The 13,361-nt window shown below is 38.9% G+C and overlaps 1 protein-coding gene across 1 annotated transcript in view; it reads right to left on the bottom strand.

Annotated features, from left to right (window-relative positions):
• The window catches only part of ASAP1 (ArfGAP with SH3 domain, ankyrin repeat and PH domain 1), a 142,148-nt gene that overhangs the window by 118,337 nt on the left and 10,450 nt on the right, over positions 1 to 13,361 (bottom strand). The window contains exon 2 of the mRNA XM_031056749.1: positions 5,136 to 5,222. Coding sequence (XP_030912609.1) covers positions 5,136 to 5,194 — 59 coding nt within the window. The 5' untranslated portion in view covers positions 5,195 to 5,222. The remainder of the gene's footprint in view (positions 1 to 5,135; positions 5,223 to 13,361) is intronic.

The raw sequence follows: 13,361 nt of genomic DNA on the forward strand, positions 1-13,361 counted from the left end.
CTCTCAGAGGACGGTCAGAGTCTGACAGCCTTGCATGAAATGTAACAACCACGTATTTAACCTGCAGCATGTTTGCACGTTTAATATCACATAAGTGCATGATGTACTCACAGGAAAAGGCAAAGTCTATTTTAAACACTGAAGCCTACATCACACACTGTGACTGGTGCTAATTTGCTTGGAGGGAACGTACATGGTAAACTGCAGAGTGTTTCTACTTGAGGAAGAAGGCTGTTGGCTTTGACATTTGCAAACAAACCTTTGAAATTATTACATTACTGGGACCAAATAGTCAGGTAACTTTCCAGTAAAAAAACTTCTTGCCTATGTCACACTGCTGAACGTGAAGACCAAAATCCAGGTCCACCAAACATGCTGATGGCAATTCTGTGTTTTTTATGGGACAGTATCTGCTAATGTGGCTTATGAACTGCATGAGCTGTGTCAAAAATTTGTGCTGCTGCTGTGACTGTGTTGCATGCAAGAATCAGCTGATTTCAATTTTAATACTGGCATCTCCCACCATTTGTCTTCATCTGGTATTTAAAATGAGATAGAGAATGTCTCAGAAACTACATGTTATTTTAAAAACTTTTTAGCGCTTACAGTAGTGGCTTAAACAGAAGGTTCTTTTCCCATTCTTTCAATATTGAAATGAGAGCAAAAAGAGAGCCCATTGTGTTCTCATTATAAATGACATTTTAGTAGCATTAAGATCTTGTGGTTTTAACACTATGTGGACAAAATGAAAAAAGATTAAATCAGATCATCAGAAATATTTTGCTGAATTATATATTTTGCATCTTATTTACGTGAATGTCCTGGGCAAGTAGCTTGGCTGAATGATAAGGAAGCTCAAATAACCATCTCAAAGGACAGCTGAAAATAACAGTACTGAAAATGAAGTGCGGCATTGAGTTACACAAGATTAAGCTGACTAATCTGCTGATTCAGTTTTGCCTTTGTTTTTTGGTTTTGTCATGCAAGATCAAGTGTCAAGCAGACAAACACGTAATGGTATTCCAGGCTTCCAGTAACAACAACAAGCAATGGGCTGTTCCCCTGCCACTTCTGCATTCCTCAAAAATAAAACAGCAAAATGCTCACCTGCAGCAAGAGGCAGCAGGTGAGGGACAAAGATGCTCCTTTTCTTGTTACAGGTGTACTGAATTTGGTATTTCTATTTCACAGATGTTTTTTGTTAGAGATGCTCATTTAAGAAACCTTACTTCAGTTGATAGGAAGTGCAATAATGCATATGAAGGGTCTGGAAGAGAAGCCATGCAAGGAGCAGCTGAGGTCACTTGGGCTGTTCAGCCTGGAGAGGAGAAGACTTGAGTGGAGACCTCATTGTGATCTCCAACATCCTCACAAGGCAAAGAGGAGGGGCAGACACTGATCTCTTCTTTCTGGTGCCCAGAGGCTGGACCCAAGGGAATGGCTGGAACTTGTGTGAGAGGAGGTTTCGGTTGGATATTAGGTTTTTCTCCCAGAGGGTGGTTGGGCACTGGAACAGGCTCCCCAGGGAAGTGGCCACAGCCACAAGCCTGACAGAGTTCAAAGAGCACTTGGGAAATGCTGCCAGGCACATGAGATTCTTGGGCATGGTCCTGTGCAAGAGCAGGAGTTGAACTGTGTGACGTTATGGGTTCCTTCCAACTCAGGATATTTTCTGATTCTGTGTGTCAGGAGGCAACAGATTCAAACACAGCTCTTACAACATCTACAGAATATAAAAGCACAGCAGTGTATTCTTCTGTATGGACTGGTTTTTGGACAGTCCAAAGGTATCAAACTCTTACAAGTGCTGATGGATAAGAAAACTGTCAGTGGAGCCACTCGTAAGTTTGGTGTTAATCCTTGCCCAAGTGACAATATGAGCTTGCTCATTATTCTGAGATGGTCAGGCAAGAGCTGCTGACCCTGAGAGAGGTGGTGTTCCAGCAGTACCCACCATCACTGCACTGGTGAGGCTGAGGAACACCACAGGGAAACCTGGGCACGGTTGTCCTTGCATTCCTGACACTGAGCAAATCTTTGAAGGATTGTTGGGAAGGGCACTGCAGACATGTTGGCAGGAGAGCAGGTCATTCCAGTGGGATTTAAAGGACAACATGAAGCCAGTAGGTCATGAAGGGGTACTCTGATTGAAATGAGAGAAATTAGAGTCCTTCCAAAGAAGTAGTCATATTAGCTGGATGCTTTTTTCTTTTTTTTTTTTTTTTTTAATATGAGAAATAGCAATGACTAAAATCAGAGGGTTATACTGCAGAAATGAACATGTTGCAGGGCAGCTGGCATAGCAGGCTCTCCAAAATAAAAAGAGAATGAAATAAAGCCTCAACCCACATTGCAAACATTTCAATATTTTCTCTTTCCATCTGGAAACGATATGGCTGTGTCATTACCAGGCACATCTCTGGTTCTACTGAAGATGCTAAATGTATGCTGATGGCAACATACAGTGTTTTGACTGCAGTAAAAATGAAGGTTCAGACCAAACTGAACCTGAGACGCAGTTGGAGAATGAAATAAAGGTTCTGTAGAGCTGGGATCATGTCCTTGAGCTGCCGCTCATGGCTCTGACATGGCAACTGATCTCTGTGTGCATCATTTCTCTATCTGCGGAATGCAGACAATTACATTTATTTCTCTAGGTGAAAGAACACTGGGCTTTTTCAGCTGAATACTGCTGTATCAGAACTAAGTATTTTTAATATACATTTTATTGTAAGAGTTTCAAAAAGTAGCTGAGGGATGAGAAGGACTGTCAGTCCAAACAATTTTGTCAGCAGTTTTTTGGACAGACAAAAAGGTTTGGCAGTTAAATGAAAGGGTTTCTTTCTACTAGTTGTTAATGCTGTGAAAATATAAATCAGAAAGATCTGGGTTTGTGAGGAACTCCTCCCTCTATATTATAGATTTATTAGCATTACTTTGTGGAAAAAGAGGGACTAAGACCCCTATGATAATAAACAGAAGTCACTAGCAAGGTTTGCTAAGACACAGTTTGCAGATGTGAATGTGTATGGGCCTACAGAGTTGAAGTTTTAAGTGCTGGCTTATAGTGTTGTCTGAGCATACTTTATTTCTCATAATTTCCTAAACAGCATCTCATTAGAGAAAGGCTGGAAATAAATCTGCAGATGTTGGATGTTATAAAAAAAGGTTCTTCCAGCCACTGAACATATTAGCACATCTGTGTTTGCCTTATATAAGCTACTGTTTCCAAGGATGCATCCCTTGGCCAGACTCTAGACTTGAAAGTATCATAAGAAATTTTCAATTCAGGAGTGATGCCTTTTGGGTTTTGTTTTGTTTGCATTTATTTTGTTTGCATGTTTGTTTGTTTTATTAAGGAAATCAGAATGTTTAACGATACGTAAGTTCTGAAACAATTTGAGGCATGTCTCCTTTATGCTCGAGCAAAATTACTCATATTTAAAATTATAGTTTGCAGGTTTTATTATTGTAGATGTTTGAATGTTGAAGTTGTAAGGTTCTGGCAAAACCCAGGATGACAGATAACCATATGGAAGTTTTTGGAAACTAGTCTTGCTGTGTGTACGAAATTTCTGTTGGGCCAGTGTTCACATGGTGCTAAATGAAATTTAGCAGTGCAGAATTTCAGTCTAGAGGTTGATCACAGCAGCTCCTTTAGCCGATTACTCATTTGCTTCTACTTTTAACCACTGAATTTGAGCTTGCAGCTTCCTAAGTTAGCTGGTGCTCCATTGACTACTGTAGAGGGTGACCATCTGCTCATCTGTTCTGCCTCTAAGGATTTTTTTTGAAGCAATGATGATCTCAGAAAATTTGAAAGGGCAGCAGGTAAGATGTCAAAGATCTTCAGCTCCTAAAAAAATTAAAATGAGCAGGGTCACAAAATGTTTCTCATCCTTACAAATGGGAGAGGTTCACTGTCACCTTGTTCTTTGTCAAGTTAATCAGTGTGGGAGAAAGATCCCCTAAGTGTCCCAGTCATGGGAAAAGTTTCAATGATGGTTTGGACCTCCTCAGGAGCTTCATCAAGACACAGATCTGTAGGGAATTTGGTTTCATTAACTTCCGGGATGCTAGCACTACTTATTTTCTTGTTGGCAGTTATGATTTCCTTCAAGGAAATCTAGGAGCAGTAGGACATAAAAATGGAAGTGCCATTTCAAAATCAAGTAGGAATGTTCAGCTTAATAGCTCTATAGTTTTTAAATACAACTGTTTGACTTCTGAACTCTTGCTTATTTAAGACCTTGTGGACTCAAAAAGGAAAAGTATGTGTGGCCATGTGACAAAGCAAATGCGCCAAAGGAGGATTTATTCAGTTTTGGGAAGATCAGCAGCAGTGATTCACCCTCTTGGCTGGTCTGGGCTGCAATATGGTCAACTGATTCCCCCAGGGAGGAAGAAAGGATGAGGGTCCCACACTGCTCTGTGGTCATACTGGGAGCAGTGACCTGTGCCAGGGCAGCTCCAGCCCGTGCATCCAGTACAAAGAAAACTTCAGCCTTAACCATCACTATTGTTGATGTCGGGGATTCAAGTCAGGCAATCCAAATGTAGCTTTTAGTGGTTCAGTGAAACAGAGTGAAAACTTTAAAACAAGAGAACTCACCATCCAGAGACTGAATAAACAAAAAGCATGTTTAGACAACTGTGTGCTATTCAGCGCTTTACATCATGCGCAGAAGAGAGTCCCTCCTCTTTTCAAGCCCCCACACAAATCTTGCCATAGATTTTTCAGGCTGATCTGAGATTTGCTGTTTTCAAAGTTAAAACATCGGTTTCTGGATCTAGATGAGTTGAAAGGAGTTGCAATATCTTTTGTATACCCTGCTCCCCTCATCCAGCTTTAAAATCTATGAAAGCAAAGCAAACTATGTAATAAGTGTTAGTGTTTGTTCCAATAATTGCTCAGGTGGCCAACGCTTTGTAAGGATTTACTGATTTATTGGAATTTTTTGATCCTTGAAAGGCAATTGGTTAGACTTTTTCTGAGGAACACCCCCTGTAGTAAATTCTAAAGTGGCATTAAGCAGAAAAAAGCCCACTCACAGCTATTAGAACTGATAAAATATCTGGTCTGCTTTTGACTCTTTAATCTAGTTATTTATATTTACGTCTTTTATCTTTCTTACCGATTCCATAGTGAATCTCTTGAAGAAAAACTTGAAAGCCTGGATGCTGAAGATCTCATGTCTCATCTGTCACGACCAGAAACCTACCTAGAAGAGGAGAAAAGATCAAGTAAGTAAAACTGACCAAAGCTATAGGACTGACAAAGTCGGTTAATTAAACAGTCAATTTGAAACAATGTGTTAATTTTTCAGTGATTGAAATTTATCCTCCATTATTTGATTGCTGTATTTGATATTATGAGTTTCACTGTGGTAAACAGATCCACTAGAAATTCCCTGATAAAGAATACCTTGTTAAAAATTGCTGGAGGAGAGCTTCATTTAGCTGGTTGGGAAAACTCTCTGTCTAACTCAATGTGGCAACAACTCAGTCAGCTGCACTGAGTGCAGTGCTGGTAAGGACTTGCCTGTCCAAGCTGTCTGACACTTCAGAAGACCCTGTTTTCTGATATAACTTCAGTCTAACCATTCAAGCTGAAAATTTCAATGTCAGGTGTATGCACCAGACTGCTCTTTTTTGGAAGATGGAGATAAGATCTGAAGGATAAAGAGACTGGGAACAAGAAGTGTTCTGACGGGACGTAATTCTGCATGCGGGAGAGGGCAGGAGGGTGTGGGGAGACAGTCATGGCAGGATATGGACAAGAGGTCTCACAATTTTTCATCAGGTTTTTCTGCCACTATATTGCATACTCTTTCCAGTTTAAGGCTTGTGTTGCTGTGAGGAAAGGAAGGTGTTGGACATGCTGCAGAGCCCTGAGCAGGTGAGTAGGGCTGGCACATACCTTTCAATTTGGGACATTCTGGGCTGATCTTCATGTTTGGTCCAAAGATACAAGCTGGAAAAAGATTGGCAGGGGCTTGAGGCCAGATATGGGTGCTGAGAAGGAGAATACTACACAGAAGCCATTGCCATGAGATGGTAAATCAGGTAGGCTGGCACAAGCCCGTGAGTCAGAGGGATGTGGACTGCATGGGCTGGCACATGGGAGAGGTGATAAGGACCCATAAAGATGAGAATGAGATCAGAGTCAAACAGAGAGGCCCAGGCAGCAGGGGAGTGGGAGAGAGGCCATCCCCAGATTACACCCTTTGGTTAACCAGTCTGCCTATTTTCATTCGAGCACATCACTTTATTCCTTGATTCCATGAGGAAAAACACGAATCATGCTCTATGAGTATTTTTTTTAACCTTCTGTCTAAGAGAAGCCTTGTTATTTTTGTTGACCTATTTCCCCAGAGACTGCTGTAGTTTGTTTATGAGGTTTGTTCTGTTTGTTTTGTGTTTCCAGATATGTCATGTGGGTCTGGAGGTTTTCCAATCCTTAGCACAGAATAACAAAAAAGCATCAAAAATAACATAGAATAGTCCCTGTCTCAAAGACATATGAGATTCAATTAAAAATTGCGACATACAAGGTTTTGGATGGGATGTTAGTGTCTCTCTTTTCCCTTCTGTTTCTGAGCCTTTAGGATACTTTCAAGTGATGTTGTCAAGAGTTCTTTTATTATTAAGAGGGTTAGACATCTTTTTTACCAGCAGACTTCACATTTTTACATGCTGCCTGGAAAGGATCTGAGATTTTACCAGATATGCCACCAGCTTGGCAGCATAGGGGGAGGTGACATGGTTATGGGCTCTGCTGATAAGGAGGTGTGTTCTTTGATATGAAGGACAGTGTGCAAGAGGAGGAATATCTGCCTCAAATCAAGAATATTATGCTTGAATATTGTGATACATGTAGGAAAAAGTTGTTAGAAGGAAGCCCTGGCACTGCACTGTGTTTTTGTGGATCTTTTGTGGAAAGGCATCTCCTGGCAGACAGCTGAGTACCATCATCTTACAACAAACCCATAGCCACTGGCAACCCTGGATGTGACTCAACCCCTGATGATATGTGTGCTGGTTCCTTAATTTTACAGCTTACCTCTTCCTTTTAACTATGTTACTCATCTTCATAGGCAAAAAAAGTCACCATCATCATAGGTTTATATTATTCAAATCAAAGCAAGAAATAAAAAAAATATATAATGGCTCATCACTTTCTAAGTTTACAAGTAACTATGATTGACACTGAACTAAATTTTAAATGGATGGCAATTTATTTTTTGTGAGTCTAAAAAGTCACAGAATCTCTTTATGTCTGCTATAATAAGCTATTGAATATTATTTAGTTGCTCATTTTCTATAAGTGGCATTATGAGCATTTTTGGTTACATCTCAGTGGTTATAGAATGATTATATTCCCTTTCTAGGTCTCCTACTCATTTTGGAGCCTATTTATACAAGAGCAATCAGCAAATAAATAAAATATCAAAGAAATCCAGAGAAATATTTATAGAGAGATGAAGTTGGTTGAAGTTATCATCATTGATTGACGAGAAACAATGCTGAGAAGGAAACATATGTGTCTCTCCTAGAGAGAGGAATGGTGGCCCAGTGATGAAAGTGCTCATGTGAGTTCAACACTGCCTCAGTGACCTTGGACAATTTTTTAGGGCATCATTCAGACAGAAAATTCCTCAAGCCATACACCCATTGGTATAATTTATCTGGGTAAAGAGTCTTTTGAGGCTAAATACAGCTTTTCCCAAACCCTTGACCCAATGACAGTAGTAGAATTTGGGCTGTGTCAAGATGGCATTTTGACTCTTCTTCTCACCCCACTAAGAAACCAAAACCAATGCTCCCCAACTGTCTTTGGCAATGTGGAGGTAACATTACCAGATTTGTGGAAAATCCTTACATATGACAGTATGTGAGTGGGAGCAGGGAGTGGATATTAAATATAAAAGCCCAGAACATATAAAGAACAATGAAAACTGGAGAAATATGATTACTTTTCACCCAGGAATACCTACACCTGAAAAGAGAAAGTCTAGTGGGGCTTAAGCAAGGAGGGAGCCTAACTGAGAACAGGGTGACATTAATGGCAGCTGGGTGACAACTCAACACAATACAGTAATACAATAGCAGATTCTACTAGATGAGGAAAGCATTTGTTCTTGTGCCTAGTTATAAATACATACAATTATATTGGATTAATTGATACACTCTAACTGCTTGACTAATCCTAATGCTTAACTAATAAGTATAATGAGTTGAATCCCTGTATTTTTAAGGTTTTAGAACAGGGTAAGTGTTGTGGAAAGCTAATGAATTCTCAGGAAGAGAATATAAAAATTGCCAATGTATTGGGTAATAATCAAGACAAGCAATTATGCAGGGATTTTGCAGAGGAGAGGAAAATATCAGGAAATATTTTTTACATGCTTTAGTTACCTGCATTTGATATTGCCTAAACTCTGTGATTTCATGCAGAAGTAATTTAATGACCTATTTTATCTTGCTTTTTGTTTTAGAGGACTTTTTTTTCTTCCATAATATACTCTGTGACCTGAGTAGCAATAATAGAAATCCATATTTTTTCATGTCTAATGACTATTTTAGGGTAAATACTAGCCAGCCAATTTTATCATATTCCTGAAGCAGAAGTACCCTAAGTAGAAAAACTCAAACAAGCAAAAGTTAATATTGTTTCTACAGTCACTGATGCAATAACAATAGTAGTTGTGCACCACCATGCTGAAAATCAACTCCCTTTATGTCCAAACAATAGTGTGAATCACAGAAATCTGACCTTGATATACAAATGTGATCTTGTAGTAATTATAGCTCTTGTGCTTTCTGTATAAACAGACTACTTCATCTGGAAATGCTGCTTCATTCTGCAATTTGCAGCTAATGACTGAGCAGAAAGCTTTTATATCCTAAAAAGCTTTAAAATAAAGTAAGTAGAAAAGTCTTATTTCCTGCAAATGAAAAAAAGAAGCTGGTTATTTGAACAGCAGTGAATCAAGTTATTGTTCTGTCTATGTTCTGTTGAAAAGCAGATATTACATATTTAAAGATTGTCCTCAAAATCATATTTTGCAAAGGTTATTAAAGACACTTTCATGGGCAAAATATGGAACTAAATTACTCAGTCCAAGTGGTAACTGACATGTTCTTTAACAACTGTGAAGTTAACAAAAATATCTTTCATTTCATGCCAAAATCTGCTTGTTCTGTTTGTGTTGGTATCATCCAAACAGGATGTGACAAACATATGTTCTTTGGCTTTGCCCTAATCCGTGATTTGGATAACACCATTAAGATGTGGTCTAACAAACTTCAGGGAAGCAAATCTGAGGATATTTGTCTGTGGACTTGCTTTTAGTATGTGCTAAGCAATAGAAGCTCCACCCTGACCTCATGAATTAGCTGTATGTGTTTTCAGTGCTTCCATAAAAATATCTGATCAAAGTATTAGCATGCTCATAGGCTTCATGGGCTGAATCATGAAAGAAGACAATAATTGAAAACTAACCCAGCACAGAGCCCAGGAGTGACCCTGAAGGGCTGAGTGACATCCTCTTGATGATGAGTCCCCACTTATGAGCGTTTCCAAAAATGTCAATTGCTCAGCTTTTAATCTATTCAATCATTACAGTAGTGACTTCGGAAAATTCTAATTTCTTAATCAAAATTTTGTTTAGTGTCACAAGTGCTACCAAAGTTCATAAGTAATACATAAGTAGTAAAGACTTTTCTTTTCCTCAGGAAAATTTAAAACCTGAAAAAATATCAAGATAGTTTTCTTGAAATAAAATGTATTTTCCTTAATTCCATCCTGATTGGTATGCAGTAAGTAATGAATAAAGTAATAAATTGCATTATTTTTCTCTGATTCTTTATAAATAATACCTGGAATTAACAATTCCAGTGTTTTGCACTGGATTGATGTCAAGCTGAGAGGGTTATTAATCCTCAGGTCATTACACCAAACTTTTAAATATACTGACAAAGTATGAGATTCTTTCTATTCATCTTGACATATCCTCGTGTTTGAATATGTATGGAAAATCACCTTAAAAATTCAGACCTTTTCTTGCATGTTACTTTTAGAAATAGCAACTGATTTAAAAAGAACCTAGTTTTAGAAGATGGTTATTATTGTTAGAATGGAAATTAGTTCTCTGTCTCATGTGATATAATTGTCATATGATTATGAAACGATCATGGATGGGCTGTGCAGGTGCTATAGAACAGTGGTTTGGAATTCATGCTGCAAAACATAGTTCTAAGACTGAGCAGTTTTTTACTCTAGGATTTTATAGCACATTGCCAGAGAAGGCCAGAGGGCTCAAGGGTGCTTGTTTGGTCATTTTATGCAGCCTTGTTCAGAGGTGAATTTTCTTTAAGACTCAGATCTATGACAAAGGTTTTTGTAAGTATTTAGACTGAATGAATTTCTAGTCTTTGCAGCCTGTGTTTTATTATTTGTCTAAGGGCTTCAGGATGGTGGTATTGTGAGTTAAATCTCCCTGTATCCATTTAAGAGTGACCTTTTTATCACTTCTGACTATATCCATCAGCTGTTTCTTGGGCTCAGGGTAGAATTTTCATTTTGTGGAGGCATGGAGGCAGCACCTAATCAGAGTGTCTGCTGCCCAGCTTCAGACCTCTGCAGGGCTTTCACTGATCTTGTCAAGGGTATTTTTTTATATTTGATGACCAGGTTGCCATTCACAGTCCAAGATTTGGAGTTACTTATTATCCATTTCTGAAAACTGTGAGGGGCTAATAACACACAAGAGTGCTTCCCACCTTCCCTATATGCTTAGTCACTGCTTAATTATTTACGCAGTATAAAGTTAATAGCAAAATACTCTGTGGATGGTATATAGATTATAGAATGTAATGTGATTATGACATCAAGCCGTCTTGTCAGTGCCCCCACTCATTCTCAATAGCCACTGATTGTGGCTGAATTGAAGATCAACCATTTCCTGTCTGAGTTTTAAGAAAGGAGTCATTATTAAAATTAGAAACTAAACCTGGTACATCTGTGTTAAAGACCAAATCATCTCTGCACAAAAGTTTGAGTGCATTTGAACGTTTGACATCCTTCCTACAGCAGCTTTTCTACCCTGAGCTGGCAGCACTCAGGCAAAGCAAGCACCACACCTCCTACTTCCAGCCTTGATCGATTCATCAGGTGCTCATGAGGTCATGCATTGTCCTGGTGTCTGAACACCTCACAGAAGTTAATATATTTGATATATGCTTGTAGGATGGCTACAGCAGACTAAAGACAAGACCATCAGGCTCCAGTTTGTGACAACCCCACTTTTCTTGATACAGCTCTGTCCCTCACAGTGCAATGTTTGTCATTCCTTCCTCTTTGACATGCACCAAGTGCTGCCACTCTTCTACTGAACAGCCCTGTGAAAATGTAATTTATTTTGGCTCAGTAATAACTCTAGCCATCCTGTCCTTCAGCAGAGTGCAAAACTATCAAAGTGTCTGTAGAGAATTTCCCAAAATACAAGGCACATAGTAACCCCAATATAGACATAGAAAGATGTTCCTAAGTATTCTCTTCAGGTCTGTATCTACCCATACAGTGAGTCATGCCCAGATCCATGAGCATGGATATTTATGTCTTTGAAATTATGCGTCCTATCTACATAGAAAAATTAGATAAACTCAAAAGTTAGTGACAGAACAGAACCTTTACAACTTAACCCAAACTCAGTCCATGTAAATGGGATTCTTTACCTCTGCTTTAGTGAGCTCTGAGTCAACTTTTAGGCTGTAAAAGTGGGATGTATCTGACAAAGTGTCTTTGCCTTGGCTGTTCACTCCAGACTCCTTTCATCGTGACTGATGATATGGTCAACACAGATAACTGAAAGTAGGCTGCATCTCACCTCATCCTACAAAAGTAGAAGTTTAAAACAGAGATAATAGAGTAGATGTCTATAACATCAGATGAATCACACACTAAACTGCTTCTTTCATCCCACTGGCTAAAAGAGAGAGTAGGGTGCTGAATCCAGAGGTGAAGACTTGCTCCAAGATGCTGCATGCCTAAGGGCACTACATCAGGGCCTTCTTATTTCTGCCTGAACCATACCATGGTATAAGACTGTACCTCTAATTCTACAGTCAGGAAGAGACATTAGGAGGAAGAAAACAAATTTTAAAAACTCCCAACCCTTCAATGGAAAACAACACAAAAAAATGTTGGTGCACTGCCATGGATGCTGATATATTTTCCAGTGGCAATCTAATGGGAAGTGATACTGATCTTTTAGAATTTGTTTGATAGAAGTTACACAAAAAACCCACAATAAAATTATATGTTGTAATGTAAGTTTTATTTTTTTAACAAAATCTGAAATTTTCTGTTTCATTTGTATCAGTTTCCTGCTCAACCTCATGTAACACTACTTGGGCTTCCTGTCTTGGTAACTACATGAATTTATACCAAGACAGAAGTAAGCAAATCATGCAGTTTTCAAGAAGGTGGGAAAGTATTGAGACTGAGTGCTTCCAGGCCTTGAGGATAGGTAAAAATGTGAAATAAATAACACATTATATTTTCTAAACAGCTCCTGTTATTTAATAAGGTGCTTGATAAAAAATAATATTATCAGTGCATTAATTATTACCAGTGCATTAATTAGTTAAACTGGCTAATAAGCTCCTAATATCTCTGCAAGTGGCAGTGAGATGAGTATTTTGAATGCACTCAGATGGGGTTAGCTCATATTATAGAAAGCACAGATGTGCATGGTGAGTATCTGGAGGTTTCTTCTGCCCTTCTGCAACTGTGGAGCTGATGTGCCTGCTCCGTGAATATTTACTTACTTACTTACCAAAAGAGAAAAAGAGAGAGAGGGAGGGAAGAAAAGAAAAGAAAAGAAAAGAAAAGAAAAGAAAAGAAAAGAAAAGAAAAGAAAAGAAAAGAAAAGAAAAGAAAAGAAAAGAAAAGAAAAGAAAAGAAAAGGAAAAAAGAAAAGAAGATAAGGAAGGAAGAAAGAAGTCAGCTATTTCAAGGGCAATTATCTAAATGAGCTGGAGAAACCTGGGATGACTAAGTCCCCAGTCTCTGGAGAATTTGCTCTGAGCTCTTTGATGAATTTTAAAATGGTGTTACATCCTAGATTTTAATAACATAGCCTTTCCCCTCTTCTTCTCTAGGCAACTGTTGTTAAGTCCATTTCTCCCAAAAGCCTAAGAAGCCTGAGTTAATAAGGCCAAGTCTCTGACCACAGCCCTGCAGACCTGCTGGGCTGCAGGGAGCAGGTGAGAGGGGAGGTGTGTGCATTCCCGGGGAGGGCCTTTGATCTGTCCTGCCACGGGTCGTTTCACTTTGAGTTCAGAGAATTAACTCA

The sequence above is a fragment of the Geospiza fortis genome, unplaced genomic scaffold, assembly GCF_000277835.1.
Source record: "Geospiza fortis unplaced genomic scaffold, GeoFor_1.0 scaffold111, whole genome shotgun sequence".
In the NCBI taxonomy this organism is placed as follows: Eukaryota; Metazoa; Chordata; class Aves; order Passeriformes; family Thraupidae; genus Geospiza; species Geospiza fortis.